The sequence below is a fragment of the Thalassophryne amazonica genome, chromosome 10 (genome assembly GCF_902500255.1).
Source record: "Thalassophryne amazonica chromosome 10, fThaAma1.1, whole genome shotgun sequence".
Lineage (NCBI taxonomy): Eukaryota > Metazoa > Chordata > Actinopteri > Batrachoidiformes > Batrachoididae > Thalassophryne > Thalassophryne amazonica.
In genome coordinates, this window is record NC_047112.1 from 7,472,440 (window position 1) to 7,498,805 (window position 26,366).

Sequence of the window (26,366 nt, forward strand, 5' to 3'; positions counted from 1 at the left end):
ACTATAAGGTCTGTTATTGATATTTTACCCTGATTTTCAAAATATTCTCCAAGCTTTAGCTGTGGTTTTTGAAATGCTGTAACAGTCTTTTCAGTCTTCATGAATTTCATGTAGTTTAATTGTTCTGAGTTAATGCATACCAGTAATTTGGTTTACAATTAAAAGGAAAATCATTCCAGGTCCTACTTCCACGTCATATTCTGTTGTTTCAACATTATCATTGATGGTTCAAATGAAAGGTTGAATATAGGATCATTTAAATATGCACTAATTTTGAGACATTTTGTTCCAGGAGATGCTGAAAATGTATCATTAGATAAAAATTTTCTGGTTTCTGCGATCCCACATGGCCCGAGACCCCGGCTCCTGGGGACCTGTGCCCCTCAGGCCCCTGCAAATTTTCCTCGGATTTCACAATTTTCATTTCACAGCCCTGATTTATAAACAGAAGACATTTGGTTAAGTTGCAAAAATGGTTGAGGACCAACAAGAACTCAAATGGCTGTAAATCAAAAATAGCCACGAATGACTAAACGGGAAGAACCAAGCTTGTGGATTTGATAAAGAAATAGCAATTTTCTTTAAGTTTACTGGACGTGATCTTGCACTTCAAGTATCTACATCTGGCAACGCGTCTGCAGTGACACGTGTTTACTCACAGTTTAGCAAACCCAGCTGGAGCAGTGACGCCAGCGCGGTGATGATCATAAAGGTGAGCAGCCCTCCGCGGCGACCCATCAGTCCCACGGCAAGGCAAAGTGCTAGGCAGGTTGCCACGGCAATGCCAGCCATGGTGTAGTAGTCCGCGTGGCACATAGCGGTGGGCTGGGCCTCGGGGTCCATCATGCTGCGGGAGAAGCAGTGGTGGATCCCGTAACCTGTCAACCTGCACGGAAACAAGGGCATTTTACACGTGCGCCCACTTTGACCACCCAAAAGAACCGAGTCCAGAAACCAGCACAGCACACTTACGAGTTGACACACAGCACCACAATGTTTTTCCACAGGTTCCTGGTCTTCATCATCCTGACGATGCAGGTCCTCTGGGGCTTTTTGTGCAGCTCCTGCTGCAGCTCTGGTGACAAACATGACACACGCACACTGAGACAAGAGACTGAGCGCTAAGTGAGCCTCAAGTGGATACGCAAACACACTCAGGAGCTTCAACAGCAGATGAAGGGAAGAGGTATGAAACTGATGGTCCGGGGGCCGGAGAAGATCTGGAAGGAAGACTTGAGTATTTAATGGCCTTTGTCATATGTCACATATTTTGAAATAATCACTGCTATTCTACATATTAAACTAGAAAAGGTGTAGGCAGGCTTACCAGTTGCCCGAACCAGCTGAGGTGGTTCAGGCAACTGGTAAGGATTCCTCCTGGGCTCCTCCCTAGGGAGGTGTTCCAGGCTGCCCCTGCGACCTGATCCCGGATAAGCGGTTGAAGATGATGATGATGATGAGGTGTACACGTTTTCAGGTCCTTACAGTAAAACGCCATCAAATCCTCAGGTGCAGATTCCAGACATTACACTCAAGAAATAAGATGTTAATTGCCCGTGTCGCCATCATTTATGGACTGAAATTTGTGTAGATGTGTTGGGCCAAATTGACAAACAGGGCACATGATTTGATGCACACATCTAAAATTGTTGTCAGGGTATGAACAAATTTAGACCTTCCTCAGACCTTGCAAACTAATATTGAAGGCGCGGTTGCTCTGCAAAATGTCAACCCACACCCTCTGAACTATATTAACACCTGTTTATTAAAAAAAAAAAGGCTTCATTAATGACTTAAGTTACTAATAATTTATTTAATTTACTAATGCATTGACCAAATGTGTTAAATAACCATGAAGTTGATGCCCTCTCATCGTCATCCTCATCTGTCTCACAGATGTGTCATAATATGAAAATGTCCGTATTGAAATGTGACAGTTTGGGTGTTAATTAAATTGTATATTGACCTGTTATTGGTCGCTCACTCCTAACCATTTCTAGTGCAAAGAAACTGCACATCTGGAGTTGATTTTAATGTATTCATTTGTAGCATGTTAAAGGGCATATTGGGTGTATAAATGACTCCAGTTTACCTCCAAGCAAGCCGAATTAATTAACATTTGCAAGAAGTGTTGCTATTTTCATTCTTAATCAATTGAACACATTAATTACAAAAGACACAAGAAATTGCAAAATATCATTTTCAATAATTGAATCAACTGTGATGTCAGATGCTTTACTTTTTTTTTAACAAAGTAAAAAAATCTATATGATTAAGTTGTCATCATCTTCCAAACCTAACTAACTGTGTCAGTGATTCCATCCTTCATTTCTTTCTTTTGTTTGTTTTTTTATGTCATCACTGCGGCGGACATGCTTCCACCTCTGACACAGATATTTAATTTTCTGCTGTTGTGAAATTCTTAGGGTTTTTTTTTAATACATAAACAATCAGCATCACTGTAAAGCACTTTGATCACCTACAGCAGATTGGGGGGCTGGGGGGAGTGGCTATAGAAATGCAGTCCATCCCATTTCTCACAAGCTAACCAGTGGCCTGAGGTGACGACTTGATGTCTTTGGTACTTAGGTGTCTTTGGAGGATCCTTGTGTACCACTAGAATCACTTTGTTACTTATGATATCTCAGATGAGGTATACCACTTGTGAGGGAACCTCAGCTGTGATATTTTGACCAAGGAAACACCTACATTTGTTTTAGATGAAGTGGGGATGGACCAGTTGTCTGCCTGGGTGGCTGCCATCCAGGACACAAGATGAATCCATAGTGTGTTGGATGTAAAGACACACAGCACCATTGCACGCTCCCAGACCTGACTTATCACACTTGGTCCCACGGCGAGCAATTTACCACAATATGTGCTCACCTGTGAGAACTCCACTAGGATCGGTTGTCATATCAACCTGGTTCTTTCTGGCGATGCGCAGCATCATGGCTTTGGACTGCCTGTAGTGCTGAGTGGCCAGCAACCAGCGCAGGGACTCTGGAAAGATGCTAAGAAGAGAGAAAGAGAGAGAGAGAGAGATGATAGGAAGGAAGGAAACAGAGACAACAAAAGAAAGAAGAAAAGACAATAGAAAGAACAGAGTATTGTTTAAGTAGAGTGCCGAGTTCTGTACAAGCCATCGCCTGGCTCAAGCAGAGAATGGATCCAAGTCTCTCACGATGTTGATGTTCTCAGAGGGTGGGACTTACCAGACATAGGGCAGCATCAGAACAAAAGGGCTGATTATCACAATCTGGAGGACCTGCCAGTCATCTCGGTCCGGCCAATTACGGCACAGCGCGGCTACCCCTGGCATCAGAAGCTGCCCGCCCACCGTCAGAAAACTGGCCACCATGGTCATGGAGAAACGCCAGCCGGGCAAACAAAGCTCAATCCCTGAAAGAGAGATGGTGGGGGGGGGGAAACAGAAGGCTGTGTTAGTTGAACTACTCGATAAAGAAAAGACATTTAGATTTCGTTAGTTGGAGTGTGGACGTGCAGACTTAATGGTTCTGGAGTGTGTCGTGAGGTTCTTTAATGGCGCAGATCGTGTTGAGTTTTCTCTCTGAATTATTGAGCACTCTCACATACTGATCCTTCCCCCAAGAACATGCTGCTTTAACACCAGACCGCTTTGTGAACTTAGGACGTAGTCCGTCCAGCGTTTTCACACAATCATGCAGCTCACTGAGGGATTTGCTGTACCTGTCCCTTATTAAACTTACGTCCCCTCCCCCTGCCCTGCTTCTGAGATGATAGAGTCCAAATCACTTGGTATATACTGCAAGGTCTTTCTGAAGGTGACCAACGCGGGAGGACGGGGGAGGCAAAGGGAGGTGTCCACCGACTAACTTGGATTCATGACACTTCTTAGAAAAATGCAGCGGAGAGTGGGACAGATAAAGGTAGAAGACTGACAGAATACAAATGAATCTTCCCTCCTGGGGACCTGAAAGAGAACTCCTTCCATTCATCTCTGGAATCAGCAGAGGAATGTTAATAAAGACTCACAAAGACGGAGCGAGAACACATCAGACAAGAAGGTAGAATGGGGAAAGAGAAAAAAGCAGCAGAAAGAGACCAGAGCTCTTTGGATAAAAAAAGTGACGGGGGAGACAGAAATTTAGCATTATTACGGGAAATCCTTGTCTCACAGTTGTTGGTATGTCTGGGTTATTAAAGACTTGGAAGGGCACACTGAGTACACGTTTCTGTCAAGACCCAAGATTACAAAATTGCTCTTTGTTGTGCATACAACTCAGAATTCATTCATTTTCTGCCACTTATCCCGGTCCGAGTCGCTGTGGCAATACATCAAGTAGCTCATCCCACACTTCCTTATGCTCAGCTGAGTCCTCCAACTCTTCCTAGGGGATCATGAGGCATTCCCAAACCAGCTGGGAAATATAATCCCTCCAAGTGTGTCCTGGGTCTACTCAGGGTTTCCTGCGACCTTGTTCTTTCGGTCATTACCCAGAGCACATGATCATAGGTGAGGACAAGAGTGTAAATCGAGAGTCTGGACTTCTGGCTCAGCTTTTTCTTTACCACGGTCGAGTACAGCGTCCGTATATCATCAGATGCAGCCCCAATCTGTCAATTGATCTCACGCTCCATGTTACCCTCACTTGTGAACAAGACCCCGAAATCCTTAAACTCTTCCACTTTGGGCAATAACTGCCCCTTCCCCTGACCCAGAGGGGACAATCCATTGTTTTCCAACAGAAGACCACCGTCTCAGATTTGGAGGTGCTGATCCTCTATTCCCGGGCAGACCCAAGAGTTTTTAGGTCTGGTAGCATGTGTCACTGTATCCACCATGCCATGGACCTGCCCTGGGTCCTGGTTATCGACCATCCAGTCTGTCCCATCCATCTATTGACAGCAGCCAGGGAAAACATCAGTATTGTGAAAAGGGTGTGAAGTAACGTCCCATTTGACAATTCAAATTTCATGGCTCTGCCTCTTCCTGTGAATCTGCACCAAACTGTAATCACGTCTATTCAATACAAGATCTAACAGTTTTCACATAACTTCATAACAATGTATTCATAAGTGAAATGGCCATCTTAACTCAGTTCTGGGAGAGTACGTAGCTCAGTGGATAAGTAGTTGGCTTGCCAAAATGTAGACTTGGGTTAGAATCCCGCTTGTGCTGCCTGTCTGTGTCTTTGGACACTTAATCTACATCATTTGAGTCCACCCAGCTGTAAAATGGGTACCTACCTTGGCTGGGTAAGTTACCTGCATTGGACTGGTGTCCTATCCAGGTGGGTTGTAGAAAGTTTTGTCTGCTTCACACTAGAATCTGGAGATAAGCACTGACCCGTTGGACCTTGCGGCCTATATAGGATTTACTTAAAGCAACTTTTAAATAGTCTTATGGTTCTGCCCCCTTTTATTCTAGGAAGTCCTAAACAGTATAGGCTCATTGGTGCCAGTGCTTATCCCCGGAGTCCGTAGTTTGAAGTGGGTGACGGGCTACGACGGGACGCCAATCTGACACAGGTTACTTCCCCAGCCAAGTGGACTCGGACAATCCAGATCAACTCAATCAACTTTTTTCTTATATAGCGCCAAATCACAACAAACAGTTGCCCCAAGGCGCTCCATATTGTAAGGCAAGGCCATACAATAATTATGAAAAACCCCAACGGTCAAAACGACCCCCTATGAGCAAGCACTTGGCAACAGTGGGAAGGAAAAACTCCCTTTTAACAGGAAGAAACCTCCAGCAGAACCAGGCTCAGGGAGGGGCAGTCTTCTGCTGAGACTGGTTGGGGCTGAGGGAAAAAACCAGGAAAAAGACATGCCGTGAAGGGGGGCAGAGATCGATCACTAATGATTAAATGCAGAGTGATGCATACGGAGCAAAAAGAGAAAGAAACAGTGCATCATGGGAAACCCCCCACAATCTACGTCTAAAGCAGCATAACCAAGGGATGGTCCAGGGTCACCCGATCCAGCCCTAACTATAAGCCTTAGCGAAAAGGAAAGTTTTAAGCCTAATCTTAAAAGTAGAGAGGGTATCTGTCTCCCTGATCTGAATTGGGAGCTGGTTCCGCAGGAGAGGAGCCTGAAAGCTGAAGGCTCTGCCTCCCATTCTACTCTTACAAACCCTAGGAACTACAAGTAAGCCCGCAGTCTGAGAGCGAAGCGCTCTAATGGGGTAATATGGTACTACGAGGTCCCTAAGATAAGATGGGACCTGATTATTCAAAACCTTATAAGTAGGAAGAAGAATTTTAAATTCTATTCTAGAATTAACAGGAAGCCAATGAAGAGAGGCCAACACGGGTGAGATATGCTCTCTCCTGCTAGTCCCCGTCAGTACTCTAGCTGCAGCATTCTGAACCAACTGAAGGCTTTTTAGGGAACTTTTAGGACAACCTGATAATAATGAATTACAATAGTCCAGCCTAGAGGAAATAAATGCATGAATTAGTTTTTCAGCATCACTCTGAGACAAGACCTTTCTGATTTTAGAGATATTGCGTAAATGCAAAAAGGCAGTCCTACATATTTGTTTAATATGCGCTTTGAATGACATATCCTGATCAAAAATGACTCCAAGATTTCTCACAGTATTACTAGAGATCAGGGAAATGCCATCCAGAGTAACGATCTGGTTAGACACCATGCTTCTAAGATTTGTGGGGCCAAGTACAATAACTTCAGTTTTATGAGTTTAAAAGCAGGAAATTAGAGGTCATCCATGTCTTTATGTCTGTAAGACAATCCTGCAGTTTAGCTAATTGGTGTGTATCCTCTGGCTTCATGGATAGATAAAGCTGGGTATCATCTGCGTAACAATGAAAATTTAAGCAATACCGTCTAATAATACTGCCTAAGGGAAGCATGTATAAAGTGAATAAAATTGGTCCTAGCACAGAACCTTGTGGAACTCCATAATTAACTTTAGTCTGTGAAGAAGATTCCCCATTTACATGAACAAACTGTAATCTATTAGACAAATATGATTCAAACCACCGCAGCGCAGTGCCTTTAATACCTATGACATGCTCTAATCTCTGTAATAAAATTTTATGGTCAACAGTATCAAAAGCAGCACTGAGGTCCAACAGAACAAGCACAGAGATAAGTCCACTGTCCGAAGCCATAAGAAGATCAATTGTAACCTTCACTAATGCTGTTTCTGTACTATGATGAATTCTAAAACCTGACTGAAACTCTTCAAATAGACCATTCCTCTGCAGGTGATCAGTTATCTGTTTTACAACGACCCTCTCAAGAATCTTTGAGAGAAAAGGAAGGTTGGAAATTGGCCTATAATTAGCTAAGATAGCTGGGTCAAGTGATGGCTTTTTAAGTAATGGTTTAATTACTGCCACCTTAAAGGCCTGTGGTACATAACCAACTAACAAAGATAGATTGATCATATTTAAGATTGAAGCATTAAATAATGGTAGGACTTCCTTGAGCAGCCTGGCAGGAATGGGGTCCAATAAACATGCCGATGGTTTGGACGAAGCAACCAATGAAAATAACTCAGACAGAACAACCGGAGAGAAAGAGTCTAACCAAATACCGGCATCACTGAAAGCAGCCAAAGATAACGATACATCTTTGGGATGGTTATGAGTAATTTTTTCTCTAATAGTCAAAATTTTGTTAGCAAAGAAAGTCATGAAGTCATTACTAGTTAAAGTTAATGGAATACTCAGCTCAATAGAGCTCTGACTCTTTGTCAGCCTAGCTACAGTGCTGAAAAGAAACCTGAGGTTATTCTTATTTTCTTCAATTAGTGATGAGTAGAAAGATGTCCTAGCTTTACGGAGGGCTTTTTTATAGAGCAACAAACTCTTTTTCCAGGCTAAGTGAAGATCTTCTAAATTAGTGAGACGCCATTTCCTCTCCAACTTACGGGTTATCTGCTTTAAGCTACGAGTTTGTGAGTTATACCACGGAGTCAGACACTTCTGATTTAAAGCTCTCTTTTTCAGAGGAGCTACAGCATCCAAAGTTGTCTTCAAAGAGGATGTAAAACTATTGACGAGATACTCTAACTCCCTTACAGAGTTTAAGTAGCTACTCTGCTCTGTGTTGGTATATGACATTAGAGAACATAACGAAGGAATCATATCCTTAAACCTAGTTACAGCGCTTTCTGAAAGACTTCTAGTGTAATGAAACTTATTCCCCACTGCAGGGTAGTCCATCAGGGTAAATGTAAATGTTATTAAAAAATGATCAGACAGAAGGGAGTTTTCAGGGAATACTGTTAAGTCTTCTATTTCCATACCATAAGTCAGAACAAGATCTAAGATATGATTAAAGTGGTGGGTGGACTCATTTACTTTTTGAGCAAAGCCGATAGAGTCTAATAATAGATTAAATGCAGTGTTGAGGCTGTCATTCTCAGCATCTGTGTGGATATTAAAATCGCCCACTATAATTATCTTATCTGAGCTAAGCACTAAGTCAGACAAAAGGTCAGAAAATTCACAGAGAAACTCACAGTAACGACCAGGTGGACGATAGATAATAACAAATAAAACTGGTTTTTGGGACTTCCAATTTGGATGGACAAGACTAAGAGACAAGCTTTCAAATGAATTAAAGCTCTGTCTAGGTTTTTGATTAATTAATAAGCTGGAATGGAAGATTGCTGCTAATCCTCCGCCACGGCCTGTGCTACGAGCATTCTGACAGTTAGTGTGACTCGGGGGTGTTGACTCATTTAAACTAACATATTCATCCTGCTGTAACCAGGTTTCTGTTAGGCAGAATAAATCAATACGTTGATCAATTATTATATCATTTACCAACAGGGACTTAGAAGAGAAAGACCTAATGTTTAATAGACCACATTTAACTGTTTTAGTCTGTGGTGCAATTGAAGGTACTATATTATTTTTTTCTTTTTGAATTTTTATGCTTAAATAGATTTTTGCTGGTTATTGGTGGTCTGGGAGCAGGCACCGTCTCTACGGGGTTGGGGTAATGAGGGGATGGCAGGGGGAGAGAAGCTGCAGAGAGGTGTATAAGACCACAGCTCTGCCTCCTGGTCCCAACGCTGGACAGTCACAGTTTGGAGGATCCAAGAAAATTGGCCAGATTTCTAGAAATGAGAGCTGCTCCATCTAAAGTGGGATGGATGCCGTCTCTCCTAACAAGACCAGGTTTTCCCCAGAAGCTTTGCCAATTATCAATGAAGCCCACCTCATTTTTTGGACACCACTCAGACAGCCAGCAATTCAAGGAGAACATGCGGCTAAACATGTCACTCCCGGTCTGATTGGGGAGGGGCCCAGAGAAAACAACAGAGTCCGACATTGTTTTTGCAAAGTTACACACCGATTTAATGTTAATTTTAGTGACCTCCGATTGGCGTAACCGAGTGTCATTACTGCCGACGTGAATTACAATCTTACCAAATTTACGCTTAGCCTTAGCCAGCAATTTCAAATGTCCTTCGATGTCGCCTGCTCTGGCCCCCGGAAGACAATTGACAATGGTTGCTGGTGTCGCTAACTTCACATTTCTCAAAACAGAGTCGCCAATAACCAGAGTTTGATCCTCGGCGAGTGTATCGTCGAGTGGGGAAAAACGGTTAGAGATGTGAACGGGTTGACGGTGTACACGGGGCTTCTGTTTAGGACTACGCTTCCTCCTCACAGTCACCCAGTCAGCCTGCTTTCCCGACTGCCCGGGATCTGCCAGGGGGGAACTAACGGCGGCTAAGCTACCTTGGTCCGCACCGACTACAGGGGCCTGGCTAGCTGTAGAATTTTCCACGGTGCGGAGCCGAGTCTCCAACTCGCCCAGCCTGGCCTCCAAAGCTACGAATAAGCTGCACTTATTACAAGTACCATTACTGCTAAAGGAGGCCGAGGAATAACTAAACATTTCACACCCAGAGCAGAAAAGTACGGGAGAGACAGGAGAAGCCGCCATGCTAAATCGGCTAAGAGCTAGTAGCAACGCAACCTAGCGGATTCCTAAAAACACACAAAGTGAATAATGTGTAAATAATTTAAAGGTGATTCAGCAGAAGGAGTGCCCCAATCAAGGCACCAAACAGGCCATGAAGCAGCACAGGCAATGCACGACAACAGCGAACGCACGACAACGGTGCTAAAATAAAATAAAAATCAACTAAACACGCTGTGGAGCAGCACAGATAACGCACAACAGTGCTAAAAGAGAAAAAAAAATAAAATAAAATAAAAAAAATAAAAATGAAAGCGATAGCAAGCTAGTTAGCTTGCCAACGCTGATGAAAGTTAGCTGATAAAAGTGCTCCGTCGCGATGTTTTGACCGTTAGAGGTCTTCCTTAGGTGTTGGAGCACAGTAAAAAAATTAAAAAAAAGTAAAAAGGTAAAAAAGTAAAAAAACGTCTTGAAAAAGACTGTTAATTCAAGTCCAAAGCAGCAGGTAGCAGTCTCTGTGTAAACAGTCCCAACAGAGAGCCAAAATTCTGATGCCAACACGTAAACCAACCAAGGTTCCCAGTTGTCATGTGCAAGTCTTACATGTTCAGACAAAGGTTCCCAATTAACTCAGAATTGAACTCAGATGAACCATCTTCTCCAAGGACACACGTAGTATAACCTAGAATCAAACTGCGGTCTACTTATTGGAAGCCCCCTGCCTTATCCCACTGAGCTACCTAAACTGATAAATGCGAGTGAAAACAGCACACGTAAAAATCAACATAAAGTGCAGTTAACTCAGTTCATTCTTCCAAAATGTATTTGACCATAGAAAACAGGAGTTTATATGTAATCTGGGTTAAGAATTTGCAAAGGGATCTGACTGGAATGTCTGAGTTCTTTCATGACAAGACCCAGAAAACTGTCAGGGAGTCACAGGAGGAGATGTTTGATGTCCGAGGGGACTCTGAGAGGAGTCACCGTGTGCGTCTAGGTAGTGATTTCAGACTATAAACATCAGAGACAGTAAGCTGCGATGGTGCCGAGGGGTCAACTATGAGGCATTCTGTGAGCAGGTCGTGTTCAAGTGACCCTCGACCAGTTCACCTCAGTCCACTGCAGTCGTAGCAAGTGACATGTCTGCCGATTGCTTCTTAACCATACAAACAGAGATTCTGGAGATTCCAGGACATGAGACGGTATGTATGGTATCATAGATTCTCTGAGCTAAGAGAATATGGCTGTGTGGCGTGCATCTCTGAGTACGATCCAGCACAGTGCTGAGGTTCCCCAGCAACAGGAAGAGGCTGAGGGTACGCTTACGGCACGTTCTGCCAAGCTGCAGAACCCTAAATCAAAATTAGCACGTGTGCATGTGCAGAGAAATATTTTTGTCATTTTAAATCCTTTTCTCTCCGGCCTGTCATTCACATCGACAGAAGAGACAATAACTGTAGCCTAGAAGCAACAACACGAAAACAAAACCACTCCCCGTCTCTCTGGGGAGGTGTCTGATTCTGTCGACTCTGCCGGGATCTCCACACACACACACACACATGCAAAGGGTCTTTTGTTCCAGCCCAGCAGGAGAATGGCCCCCCTTGTGCTGATTATCTCACCACTCTGTCCGCAACCCCCCCCCCAAATCCTGCTTTTTGCATAGTGTTAAACAGGACCGAATTGGTTCTCTTCCCACCCTCTCTGACCCTGCCCCCATCCTTCCTGTCACCAGCGCTTCCCTGTTAAAGTTACGAATGTAAATGCACCATTGCAGATGCTGCATCTTTTGACATGTTTGTGTCTTTGACTGCATTTTTGTATTTTTAGTTTGAAAGACTGTTGTTTATGAAGCAGCTCATGGAAACAAAAAAAAAAACTGTAGCTCCTCCTTCCAGCCCTGTGATGAATTTTGTGTGTGTGTGTGTATACACACACACACATATATACGAGGTCTGTTAGAAAAGTATCGGACCTTTTTATTTTTTGCAAAAACCTGATGGATTTGAATCACGTGTGCTTGCATGAGCCTTGAACCTTCGTGCGCATGTGTGAACTTTTTCACGCCTGTCGACTGCATCATTTTCTGGTAAGCAGCCTTTGTGTGGGACGTGTGCAGTGCGCTCGGTGGATTTTCATTTCAAGGAAAAAGACGGAATGACTGGAGCAGTGCTGCATCAAATTTTGCCAGAAACTGGGCGACACCCAGGTGGAAACCATTCGGATGATTCAGACAGCTTTCGGTGACGATGCTTTTGGCATCACACAGATTAAGGAGCGGTACAACTGGTTTAAAGACATCCGCACAATGGTGGAGAGCGAGCCACGCTCCGGTCTGCCATCAACATGCTGAAACGACCCCTTGATATTTCACACATTTTAATTTTTTTTATGGCATTTCAAATACAAAAAGTAAATCAGGCTTCTCAATATAAAAATTTCTAAAATTATCTTCCTTAGACTCAAACTGAAAGTACATTTCTACAACTTGATATAAATTAATTAAAAATATAAAAGTCAAGATGATGGGTTGCATAAGTAATGGGCCCCTTTGGTATAATAACTGTAAATAAATGGTAAATGGACTGCATTTATATAGTGCTTTTCCATCTGAATCAGACGCTTTACAATTATGCCTCAGATTCACCCCGATGTCAGGGTGCTGCCATACAAGGCGCTCACTACACACCGGGAGCAATAGAGGATTAAAGACCTTGCCCAAGGGCCCTTAGTGGTTTACCAGTCAGGCAGGGATTTGAACCCATAATCTTCTGGACTCAAGCCCAACCACTAGACCATCACCTCCCCTAATAAATAATCAGTTTAATTGGCAGTTTTCTTCAGATGAGTCAGGGGATGGATACATGAACATTTCCAAGTCACTGAATATGTCTTGGACTTTATTTACGTCAGTTATGAAGAAATACAAACAGCATGACACTCTATGGTAAATCTGCATGGAGTAGACAGTTCTCAAAAACTGAGTGACTGTGCAAGAAGGAGAAGAGTGAGGCTTCTGTGGCTGTGATTGGAGAAATTGTGCATCGTGCATATTTTGCACGTTGTATCCCAAGTTATACAGCTTCATGATGAAGTGGTGTAGAGGAGGATTTTATTAAAAAGAAAAGCTGAAACTTCAGCTACAATTGGCCAGAAGGTACATCTGAGATATAAGCCTAGAGTTGATGTTTTGGTGAAAGAAAACCCTGCTCTTCTTCCTCAGAGGGAGTTGTTCCTTACCACTGTTGCTCTGGGGGTTGGTAAGGTTAGACCTTACTTGTGTGAAGTGCCTTGAGGCAACTCTGTTGTAATTTGGCGCTATATAAATTAAATTAAATCGGTTGGAAATATGCCGACAAACCTTTTGGAGCATTTCTGAATTTGGATCACGTTTCCCTCAGTATCTGTGATTCCCAGGAGGCGGTAAAATAACTGTATAAACATGTGCACATCAGCAGTTCAGGTGCTAAATGCCAAAACAAGAAACAGTCCTCAGGGGGCGCTGTGAGGAGTAACACAAACGGTGCCACCCATGCAAATCTGAGAGCACTCCCTATCAGGCGCACTCATGCACCGCCTGTTGTTGGTGGCTAACCTCGCCGGCGGCACGGTCACACGGGGGAGGGGGAGCGTTCTCTGTGTGACGGGGCGATCGCAGGGAGGCTGTGGGTGATGATGAATGTGCTTTGGATTTAGAGGGGAAAAAGAGCGATGACTTCATAGAAAGAAGGAGGGGCAGCAAACATAAAGGGTCAGAGGAGAGCAGCTGTTAACTCCCCCCCCGCCTGAGTTAGCACTGTAACGCACACTTATTCTCTCTCTGACGCTGTGTGGCTAACCAACAGCCAGCACGGACGAGCAAAGAAAATGAGGCAAAAATATTGACTTTGCCAGAGCAGTGGAACAGTAGCTGCAGCCTGAAGGCAGCAGGATGCATAATCCGAGTGCGTCTGTGTGTGCGCCATGGAACCCGATCAGAGAAGCCTTCATACATTTACCGTGTCGAAGCAACCCGTCATCACAGAGATGGTTAATACGAGATTTCCAATGAGCCGGTGTTACTTAGAGAGACTAAGATGAGGAGTTTCAGTTTGCGCAGCAGCATCAGCTTTGACATTTTGGCCATGCGGCGCATTTTTCTGGACATGATCCAGCACGCAAGTGCCTCTGTGTTGCGGACCCCGGAATCTGGAAAAAAAAAAAGACCAAGGACACACCCATGTTTCACCTGGCAGCTGCAGATAGGTTACTTTGGAAAGGCTGGGGATGAACTGGCTGTCTGCCATCCAGGACTCAAGGCGGTTGCGTGGCCAAACACGCCACCAGCGCATGCTCCCAGGCTCGAGTTGACTTGCACCTTCGTAAACTGTTCAGCAGGTGGCAGCCTTTCAGGCAGACTCCGGAACAATGTTCGAAACACAGGTGTTTCAAAGGCTTCAAAACAGTGATTTCGGGTCTGCCAGAAGTAATCTGCAGCCATGACAGAAAGCCTTGTTATCCCAATACACACATTCCACTCATTCCGGTTTTACCTTCCTGTTTTGTTGTATATTTCATCCCGTGTTTGGAAACTTGTTGATTTTCCTGTAGTTGCTAGCTCAGCTTGTTAGTTGAAGTGAAGGTAGATGCATCTAATCTGGTGTAGAGCAGGTGCCTTAGTGTAATAGTGAGTTGAACTACTAAAATGTCGACCGAGGTTCAACGTTACCTGTCTACGTCCTTGGACAAGACACTTCATCTGCTTTGCCTCTGTCCACCCAGCTTTAAAAGCGTACCAGCTTTGGCCTAGAAACTAACCAACAGTTTAGACCTGAACAGCATTCAGCATTTTTATTGTAACAAATCTAAAATGGAGTGAAATTATGTTCGGTTGACGCGCATCAAACCTGCGTCTCCTGTGTGAAGCCGCCTTTAGATTTGCTGTGAACAGTCACCCGAGGTAAAAGCACTCTGACAAGTAAGGAGTTCTAACCCAGCAGCGCCTGCGGGATCACAAACTAATAACGGTGCAGAATCGCTGCAACATCCACACAAGACATAAATAAACACATTAGCACCTCGAGCTCCTGCTGGAACAGTCGAGTTTATTAAGTGAGATTGCCGAGTGATGGGAGGTTTAAAATGTGCTAGGCTGAAAGAGGAGGGAACAATAAAAATGAAGCGAGAGATTCTACTGTATGACTGAATCGTAACAGAGTCGAGGGAAGAATGTTGGACCGGGGGAGAGCTGCTGGAAATAGAGAGCCGCAGTTACAGTGACAGAGTGGTGAAGAAAAATCAAGCATGTGACATCCAGTTTCTGTGTAGGCTCTCAGTTGTCCAGGTGGTTTCCATAGTAGAGAAGCTTGAATCTTTGACTGGACTGGGTTGCTTGACGCGAGGACGTTTCACTTCAAATTGCAGAAGCTTCCTCAGTTAAAGATTCAAGCTTCTCTAACATGTGACATCCAGGCTTCATGGAGAACGTGATAACTGTTAATGGTCAGGAATGCAGACGAGTCGTTTTTGTTAAATCAGTTATGTGCCTTTATTGTTTGTGTTGTACAGACAGCTGGACTCTGGTGCTTCAGAAGCATCACTCACAGATACGCTTCAGGGTGCGATCAGTTCTTTTCGACTCATTTCATTAATTGCTCAGGACTTTGGCACTGTTCGGACCACCAGCTCAAAATGGATTTATTGCATATCTGATTGTCCCCATTATAAATGACAAGTGACCAGATCTGAACTGTGTGTCCATGTGGCAGCTCTCATTTTCCATCTTATCCGCATCAGTTGCTATAGGAATGACATGGCACTCATCAGGGCATTTGGGTAGATCTGAACACCTGGCACCTCATTTTGCGTTGGGTCTTTTGCATGTGCATAAAGATCTCCCAGTGGTCTTTATGTATTGTGAACAGTCACAGATGTAACAAGAGACACCCGAAATCCGATCCGATAAACAGATTTGCAAAAATGTCATTTGAATCAGATTTCAAACCACCTCTGAATGAGGCTTGAAACTGATTTGGAAAAAATAGAATTTCATGTAGCTTTTGACTGTTCAGACTCGTAACCTGGGATTATATTCAAATTGGATATGCACGTGAATTGGATTTTTACTAGCAGTCTGAACAAAGCCTTACTGCACTTGGATTAAGCTCACTGTGCTGCGGAAGCACAAGCGGCTTGTAGGTTTGTCCGTTTACTTCCCAGCATGCTGAGCTGCCACATTCTTCAATGCTTGCATGGACTGGGCATTGGGTGGGGCTGTGGAGATTAGAGTTTTTTCATAATTACTATATTTCTAGGTGTGTAGTGTATTGATATTTATTCTGAACATTGCTGTGTTGGTAAATATAGGTACAGTACCGTACCAGTCATCGTGTTTTCATGTTATGTCGACCGTGGTGCTAACAGCTAGACGTAGTCACACTATGACGGACTGAGTAAAGTGATTAGTACCAGATTGAAATAATTTGTCTGATAGCAAATATCACTTAATCCATTGGTCTCCGGTGGATTTGGAGGTCTGATGGATGGATGACATCACGTTTCATCTGACAGCACAAAAGTCTGTATTCAGCAGGTGGCAGGTTTCAACACATACATGCGCACTGGGGGGAGCTAGTGTGCATGTATGAGCAGGATTCGCTGAGGTTTGAACACAAATGTGGCTAGAATCCGGCACACTCAGGGATCATAATGTCATACTTCCTCACTACGTTTGTGCACGAACAGCGTCCTCTCCACTGTGCTGGTGTTCTGTGTGGCTGCAACAGTGAAGACGGCAAAGAACTTTCTTTCTTTGCAGAGCATTCTCGCCAAGAGAATCCGCCAGGTGCGCTCTGACGCCGAGATAAAAATGCACACAGCCGTGGCACATGTTGCTGTCTCGGACACTGTCCTCTCTCCTGTGGTGCTGCATTCACGCCATCACTGGAGCTTTGGCCAATCAGAAGCCCAGTCTGAAGCTGCAGCATATGAACGCATGAGTATTGTAGAAGTAATAAACAATTAGAGGACAAAACTGAAAAAATATGCAGCCACTGGGAAAGCTCTCCACCTACTATCAGATCAAAGTTTCCAAAGGACTCTCTGGACTGACAGGGAACGCATTTAAAGAATGGGAAAAGGACTTTTGTGGGACAAAAATGAACACAAATGGAACATTTAGCCCCTTTGTCTCCACAGTGTCGTGCTTGAAATATTGGGGGGGGGGGGGGGGGGGGTGCTTTGTTGTGTATTTTACCGTGTCAGATAAGTCCAAGAGACTTCCTGATTTTTTTTTTTTTTCTTATCTGCATAAAATCAGTCACTTTTCCTTTAAAAGCATCAGACTGAAGCACACCTACATTAGTAATTTTTGCAAAAACACAAACAATAAATATGTCAAAACTGGTAGTGTGTGTGTGTGTGTGTGTGTGTGCATGCATGTGTGTGTGGATGGTGGACTTCAGACCCGTCAGACCTGAAAATCACTAAAGAGCCCTTGGGCAAGGTCCATAACCCTACCAGTTGCTCCTAGTGTGCAGTTGAGCACCTTGAATGGCAGCACCCTGACATCGGCGTGTGTGTGTGAATGTGAAGCATCATTGTAAAGCACTTTGAGCCTCTGATTCAGATAGAAAAGTGCCATATCAATGGAGTCCATTTATAAATATTCAGGTTAGGCAGTTAAATACACTCAAAACCCAAATTATCTTTATTCTGTCTTTCAATATTTGGCTGAAACTACATTTCCCCCTTTTTTTGTGGTTACAGCTTATTAAGGGTGGGAGAGATGTCATTTTTGGCCAGGGCACCGTACACTCCAGGTGGCGTTATTGCACAATTGCTGGATGTTTGAAATAGGTTTGGGTATCGGGAACCAGTTCTTTTCGAGAATCGGGAAGAAATAATTCGATCCACCGACATCAACAGCCTTGTTGCTTGACGATTCCCTTATTGGTTTTACAGAGCGGCCGTTGTTTTTGAGGGTATTTGTCGGGAAAATTATCATTTCTCTACATTGATTACAGACCCTGCAGCAGGTCTGTAATCAGCCGCTTCTGCAGCACGCCTCTGCTTTGAAGCTTGAAGCAATGTTCCATTTGAATCGTGAGTTACTTTTGTGTGGATTAAAGTCACGAACTGGGACTCTTGTTGCGAGAAAGAAACGAGAATTGTCCTCCGTTCCGTTCGCACAGCTCCAAATGCTGCGCCGCTGTTTGCCCAGTAACGTTAGAAAGATAGAATCCGCTTGGAATTAATAACTTCAAAGCAAATCACCATTTAAATCATTTAAATGACACCTCTTTCCAAACTTTGTAATACAAAGGGAGTTTTTTGTCCCTTCCAAAATGAGACGTCCTGCACTCACGTGCAGCAGCCAGCTGAGTTCAGCTCAGACGTATGGAGTGACATTCATGCTAAAATGTCAGAAAGGAAATGCTTTTGACAAAAACTACTAGATTTTGTTTATTTCTATTTATGTCCAGAGATGAAGGATCCAGTGACCAGTTTCATATTTATTTAAAACTCAATAAAATGTTGTTGACATTGAAAACCTGTAAAACCTACTTTTAGTACACAGAAAATTCACAAGAGGTATCGACAAGGAATCGGATCAATAAGAAGAATCGATAATGGCATTGATATCGATTAAAATCTTATTAATACCCATCCCTTGTTTGAAAGCTCAATCTGCTGCCACTTTAACGACTAAACACTGCTGTAGTGTTTATGGTTTGAACGTCTGATACAACTTTAAATAAAGGTAGAAACCACAAACTAGAGCACTGTTGGGGATTTGCACGCCATGGAATCCACAGATTAGGCGGGCATCTCACAAGTGTCTGTTCTGTTTGTTTTTTAGAAGTCGTCAGCAGAGATTTATCTGGAACCCTCCTGCTGAGAGGTACAAATCCCCCCACAACCCCCAAACAGAGCTCCACGTCTGCCCTCACTCCACACATAATGTGTGACTAATCAAGACTAATATGGGGGACAGCTTGGGGGTGGGGGGTTGTCCAAACTGAAACAAAAATGCTGTTGGCTATTTACAGTCTGCGTTGTTTTTGAACACTCTGGCTGGCGGCTTTTGGCACATTGATAATTAAATGACAAAAGACAGCTGAGGATACTTACTGAGCACGTAGAGCGAGAGAGTGAGGCCCGCCAAGCAGAAACCCTCAAAGAAACGTAAGGTACTGAACATGGTGACGTTGACAGAGAAGGAGACGCTCAGGCCGAACACTAGCATGAAAAGCACCGAGAGGATCAACGCCGGGTGGCGGCCAAACCTTAAAAACACAAAGAGGAGGGGGGAAAGTGTCGGCGGTTATCCTCGCCATGTCACCGTGTGTTACTGATGAAAGCAAATAATGAAAGCTGGATCAAAGTGAGGAAAATTAGACTGTATCTACATCCAAATGATTGTGAATGACACTGTGATTGCATCTCTTTTCCATGCTGTGGCATCAGTTGCTTTACGGTGCCATGACACTCAGATGAAGACAAACGAAGGTCACACTGTGTCCTTTTTGTTGAACACAGCAAGGAAGGTGGTCAAAATGGGAAAATGTGCCATTTTCAAGTTGATACTTCATCTCTGCCATGTTCTCACAATTTTTAACATGTTCCTACTAATTTACCACATGCATGATGATGTGCATACCACGTGCAGTTCATTCTTACAGTGTTTACAGACATTGCACACATGCGTGTTACATTCTTCTTGTGTCCATCCTGTCCTTACCATGGGCTGAGCTTTTTCATTTGTTCTGCAAGTTTTCTTGTGTCCACATGTAATAAAACAGCTCTCCGGCTAACGTGGTGTCTCTATTATAAACACACATTCACACACTCTGTGCATGTGGGGGCATGCTGTGAAGTGAACTTTGATTTGTATGAGGAGCTGGAGTGGGGTTTTTTCTGGGGGGAGCTGGCTTCAGCACCATGGACAACAGTCAGCACATTTCATTCACAAAGCAACACACAGACAGTTGCTGGGAGACCCTGTCAACGCCGCAGGCACCCTTAATAAATGTTTACTAACACAGTTAAGCATTAATTAACTGTTAGGTAATGCTTATTATTGCATTAATTTGTGTACTCTTACGGTAAAGTGTTACCGGTGGATGCTTGAATCAGTGATTAAGAAAGAGCAGAATTTCAACACACAGACGTAAGATACTATGCTGTGCTTTCTGCTGCTGTAGGTGGCGCTGCCCCCTGTGGTGAAATGTAAAAGCGAGCAGACCTGTGCATGGTGCAATCGTGCAGCAGCACAGAAGTAAAAGCCGGAGTGAACTTGACAATGAAGCATAATATTCAAGACTTTTTTAAGGGAAGAGGAACGGCACATTCCAAAGTGACCAAATCTGTCAGCTGACCTGAAGTCAACTACAGCGGAAGTCTGACAGAATACACCAGGAACGAAAGAAAGACATATGTTTGAAACCCCAGGTAATTAATTTGGTATTAAAAATGACAAAGTAGTTTCTAAGTTACTTTGTCAAGTTAGGTTGGACCCTTTTTTTAAATGGGGGGGGCAAAGTGGCTAAAAAGCTGCAACTTCTATGTTGTGCAATCATTTGAATGTAAATTTATATTTTATTTTATTTTGTAGGCATCTTGCTGCAACAATATTTAGGTTAATTATCTCCAGCAGTAACTTACATTTGCGATAAATTCACAAAATACAGAGTATATTTAGGAAAAAACCCTCACCCAGTACTGAGGTTTGTTTATTCTCTAATACATAGTTTTACTTCATGTATTTATTTATTTATTGTGTGCCACTCGTTACCCTACGGTCACATTAGCAACAGTCAAGAAGTGCATTTTATGCGGCAACTGCCTACCCAAGTGAAAAGGCAGCGTGCTGTCAGCTGGATGTTCGCTAGAACAAAATAATACAAGATGGCAGTATACGCTCCAGAACAGCTTATTTCTGTATAAATCTCAGATATGTCTTATATGTTTTGTAAAGGTTAACAGAAACAAACATTTCTAAATCTAAAAATGCTGTTTTTGTAACCAGATACCAACTCTGAAGTGATTTACAAGACAACTTGTATCATCTACAAAAAGCACAACCTGCTTATTTGATCCTATACCAGACCTGGGCAAACTGCGGCCCGGGGGCCACATGCGGCCCTTTGCATGTCTCTGTCCGGCCCTCATGAGGTCTGTGATTATTATCACATATATTAAAAATGTCAAGCTTGTGTGTTGCAAATCATTAGAGAGGTTTATTTAGGTATATTTAAATATTTACATATTATTACAATAAGAAAAATGACCTATAAAAGCTGTTAAATAGATAATTTTTTGTAAAATTTGTAATGGGAGACAGCCGAGTTATCGATGGTGTGGCCCTCGGACATAATTCAGGTTCCCTATGTGGCCCCTTGTAAAAATTAATTGCCCACCCCTGTCCTATACCAACAAAACTGTTTAATCAATCAATCAACTTTTTTCTTATATAGCGCCAAATCACAACAAACAGTTGCCCCAAGGCGATCCATATTGTAAGGCAAGGCCATACAATAATTATGAAAAACCCCAACGGTCAAAACGACCCCCTATGAGCAAGCACTTGGCCACAGTGGGAAGGAAAAACTCCCTTTTAACAGGAAGAAACCTCCAGCAGAACCAGGCTCAGGGAGGGGCAGTCTTCTGCTGAGACTGGTTGGGGCTGAGGGAAAAAACCAGGAAAAAGACATGCCGTGAAGGGGGGCAGAGATCGATCACTAATGATTAAATGCAGAGTGATGCATACGGAGCAAAAAGAGAAAGAAACAGTGCATCATGGGAACCCCCCCACAATCTACGTCTAAAGCAGCATAACTAAGGGATGGTCCAGGGTCACCTGATCCAGCCCTAACTATAAGCCTTAGCGAAAAGGAAAGTTTTAAGCCTAATCTTAAAAGTAGAGAGGGTATCGGTCTCCCTGATCTGAATTGGGAGCTGGTTCCCCAGGAGAGGAGCCTGAAAGCTGAAGGCTCTGCCTCCCATTCTACTCTTACAAACCCTAGGAACTACAAGTAAGCCCGCAGTCTGGAAATGATTAATCTCTCATTAACTTCTGGATCTGTTCCTAAATGTTTCAAATCTGCAGTGATTAAACCATTACTTAAGAATTCTAATCTTGACCCTAGTATACTGAAAACCTATCGGCCGATATCAAATCTATCATTTTGCTCTAAATTTCTGGAAAAAGTGGTGTCACAGCAGCTCGTGGACTATCTTACTGAGAATAATCTCTTTGAGCCACTGCAGTCTGCTTTTAGAAAATACCATTCCACAGAGACGGCTCTCACTAAAGTGGTGAATGATCTACTTGCAGTGGATTCAGACACCACTTGAAAGGCTGGAGAATCACTTTGGAATTACTGGGAGTGCCCTTGCATGGTTGACATCACACCTGACCAGTCGTTCCCAACTGTGTTTTGCACAATAACACTACCTCTAACCTTAGTGACATGAAATTTGGGGTTCCACAGGGTCCGTCTTAGGCCCCCTGCTTTTCTCCCTTTATATAGCACCCCCTGGGCACATATTGTGGAGTTTTTGGATTACGTTTCACTGCTATGCTGATGATACTCAGTAATACATGCCAATAACTGCTGGTAATCTCATCCACATAAAATCCTTAGAAGATTGCCTTGCATCAGTGAAAGCTGGATGTCTAGAAACTTCCTACTTTTAAACTGTGACAAGACTGAAATGATGCTTCTTGGTCCAGTGAGACATCTGCATAAATTTGACCCCAGCTAACACTTAGCCTTGGCTCGTGTGTCATACATCACACTAACAAACTGAGGAACCTTGGGGTAATTTTTGATCCTATGTTGTCCTTTGACCTCCGCATTAGAGATATTACGAGGACTGCTTTCTTCCACCTGTGAAATAGAGTGAATATTCATCCCATCCTGTCTGTGGCTGATGCTGAGACCCTGATTCATGCATTTGTTTCTCCTAGATTGGACTACTGCAATGTTCTATCGTATCGGTAGCATGGCCCAAGCAGAGAGGCACCCCTTTGAGTCTGGTCTGCTTGAGGTTTCTTCCTCAAATCATCAGAGGGAGTTTTTTTTCTTACCACTGTCACCTGTCTGCTTGCTCTGGGGGTTAGTAAGGTTATACCTTACTTATGTGAAGCGCCTTGAGGCAACTTTGTTGTGATTTGGTGCTATATAAATTAAATAAATTGAATTAAATTGACATCTCATGGAGATGTTAGCACATACGCTTCAGGAACGCCCATCAAGTGACAAAGCCAACTGGTTGTCCCCACCATTTGTAGATAATGTGACCATAGGGTTTTCTTAACATGCGAAGGAGATGACAGAAGAGGCAGCATACCAGTCAGCCATGACGCCCATCACCAGATAGCCGAATATGGAACCCACCAGCAAGGAGAATTTAGCAATGTGCACCTTCCAGGCCGAGTCGCAGACTAGGTTCCACTACGAGAGAGTCACAGTAAGAGAAAACAAAACAAACAAACAAAAAAAAACAGTTAATACAATAATAATAAGATAATAATAAGACACGTGACCATTTCACATCAGAAAGCTGGTTATAGAAATGATCAGTTATTAAATTATTTTCGTATTCATCAAGTCATTTATAAAATGTCTGATTTTCTTTTTTATTCATATTTTATTTCATGTCCACCAGACTTTCTCAGTGTCTGCGGAGTCCAGACTGACTCAAAACTGATTTCTCAATTTATCCAAAATCCAGTTCGTCTCTGGTTTAGTGCTCACACCCCCAAGGCCTATAGTCTGGATTAAAATCACTTCGTGTCCACTTTAAAACATTTCACATTTGGATTAAAATGTCTTTTTTTTTTTTTTCAAGAAGGAATTTGATTTGAGTGAGTTTATTTCAAGGATTGTTTTTAAATGCATAAAATATATATATGTAGTAAAAAAAATTAAATTATCTGGATAATATAAGTTGTAGCAAAAAGAAAACATAAAATAATAAATATTCAGCAAGATAATATTTCATTACATACATGTAAAAAGTTAATGTCTGGTTTAAACATATTTAATACATATTTGAAGCCCTTCAAGCAAATGTATCCCTGGAGTGGAACAATTTAAGGGCAGGTTATATCAGCAGAAAGTAATTATTTTCCATATTGATTAATCAGTTGATGTATCTCAGTGTAAGTGAGGACATGTTCCAGGCCATCTACCAAAATCCAAAAATAGAAAAATCAAGAACAGACTGTGGATGGATTCATGGATGACCACGAATGATGAATTTATATGTTTATTTAATGTTAAAAAAATATGTAGTGTTAAAACGGTTCACCTTTTCTGAAAATGAGAAAACACATTCAGATTACATGTTCTTAGTAAATTAGTAAATTTTAGTAAGTAAGTTTTTATCTCTTTTAATCCAGTTAAATAAGATTACATTACAGCTGTTTAAAACCAGTTCAAAAACAATATTCTTTAAAAAAAACCCATTTAAAGCATCTTAAAGCCACTTTAAATTTGTCATTGTTTTTTTAAGCAGTTTGTACCAGATAATCTCTAATTTAGTCAGATTACAGTTGGTATAGGGCTGTTTCAAAATGGGGTTTTGTTTAAAATGCAATTTAAGGAATCTTATTTCTTAAATGCTATTACAAAACTGTGTGAATGAGATTCTCTAATTTAGCCAAATTACATTTTTCGAAATATATTTTGCTCTTGATTTAGAGTTTTTAAAACCACTTGTAGAACAATTTACAATCACTTTAAAGTAGTCAGTCATTAGTTTAAAATGGTTTTGAAATTGTACCAGAAAACCTGCAATTTATTCAGATTAATGTTGGTTTAAGGTTGTTTCAGTCCAGTTGTAAAATAGTGTTTTGTTTAAAATGATTTTAAGCATCTTAATTTTTAAAAGCAATATTTGGAAGCACCTTATAATTAGCTAGTCATTTATTTAAAATGGTTTTGAAACAGTGTGTACCAAATAATCTATCATTTATTCAGATTAATGTTGGTTTAAGGCTGTTTCAAACCAGCTGTAAACAGTATTTTGTTTAAAATGATTTTAAGCATCATAATTCTTAAGCGCAATATTTGGTTTAAATCCTATTTGAAGGATCTTAAAATCAATCATTAATTTAAAATGGTTTTGAAACAGTCTGTACAAGATCATCCCTAATGTAGTCAGATTACTGGTGATTTAGATCTTTTTTTAAACCAGTTGGAGAACAATATTTGGTTTAAAATGGTTTTGAAACAGTGTGTACCAAATAATCTATCATTTATTCAGATTAATGTTGGTTTAAGGCTGTTTCAAACCAGCTGTAAAACAGTATTTTGTTTAAAATGATTTTAAGCATCATAATTCTTAAGAGCAATATTTGGTTTAAATCCTATTTGAAGGATCTTAAAATCAATCATTAATTTAAAATGGTTTTGAAACGGTTTGTAGGAGACAATTTCTAATGTAGTCAGATTACTGTTGATTTAGATCTTTTTTTTTAAACCAGCTGTAGAACAATATTTGGTTTAAAAACCCATTTAAAGCATTTTAAAACCACTTTAAACTAGCCAGTCATTAGTCATTTAAAATGGTTATGAAACAGTTTGTACCAGTTAACCTGTAATTTATTCAGATTACTATTAGTTTAGATTTTTTTTTTAATCCAGGTGTAGAACAATATTTGGTTTAAAACCGCTTTAAACGAGTCAGTCATTGTTTTAAAACAGTATTGAAACAGTTTGCCCCAGATAATCTATCATTTGTCAGATTTTTGTTGGTTTAGGGCTGTTTCCAACCTTTAATATCTAATTTAAGAAGATTACAGAAAGATTAAGATTTTGTCATCTTTAGAGACGCATGAAGCAGTTTAACTGCAGTTTAAACTGGTTTCAATGCAGCCTCGAAAAGAAAGAAATCAGCACAGCAGAGAACTTAAAGGTTAATTGTTCAGTGAAAAGAACTATGTCTTCGGACTAATAAGTGATTGACATGTTGTTCTGGACCCACTGTGCCACCTGAGGAAATGTGCCAGTGTTCACCTTGGAAAATAAAATACAGACCACAGCCATGTGAGAGAGCTGCATGTGTCTCTCCGGTAACGGAAATCAATATTCTCTCGCTCTTTCCTCTGTGTCAGTGAACAAGCACCGGTGCTGTCAGCCTCTGAACCGGACAGGAGACACATGTTAACACCGAACTCTGAGCCCAGCAGCAGATTTTAACACCGACTTGCTGTACGTGCTCTCCTGAGTGCCGTGGGGGGTTTGGGGCTTTCAGTGACTGCTTTGATGTTTTCTTTTTCTGGGGCAGAAGGAATTTTGCATCTTTAATTGTGGACAAAAATTTGGGGCAGATGCATTAACGAGATAAGTTCAAAGAATAAAAAAAAAAAAAATCTGATTTGGGCCAAACTTGTCAGAATCATTGTGTCACTCAGGGACAAATTGATTTGACTTTGAGGAAAATGTATTAAAAGTCAAAGTCACAGTTCAATCAAT

General features: G+C 42.0%; 1 protein-coding gene across 1 annotated transcript in view; it reads right to left on the bottom strand.

The window, feature by feature from the left end:
• LOC117519434 (solute carrier family 22 member 23) overlaps nucleotides 1-26,366 on the bottom strand; it is a 39,567-nt gene that overhangs the window by 10,795 nt on the left and 2,406 nt on the right. The window contains exons 3-8 of the mRNA XM_034180781.1: nucleotides 23,236-23,339; nucleotides 19,012-19,166; nucleotides 3,216-3,402; nucleotides 2,887-3,014; nucleotides 973-1,075; nucleotides 660-886 (exon numbers count right to left, since the gene is read on the bottom strand). Coding sequence (XP_034036672.1) covers nucleotides 660-886; nucleotides 973-1,075; nucleotides 2,887-3,014; nucleotides 3,216-3,402; nucleotides 19,012-19,166; nucleotides 23,236-23,339 — 904 coding nt within the window. The remainder of the gene's footprint in view (nucleotides 1-659; nucleotides 887-972; nucleotides 1,076-2,886; nucleotides 3,015-3,215; nucleotides 3,403-19,011; nucleotides 19,167-23,235; nucleotides 23,340-26,366) is intronic.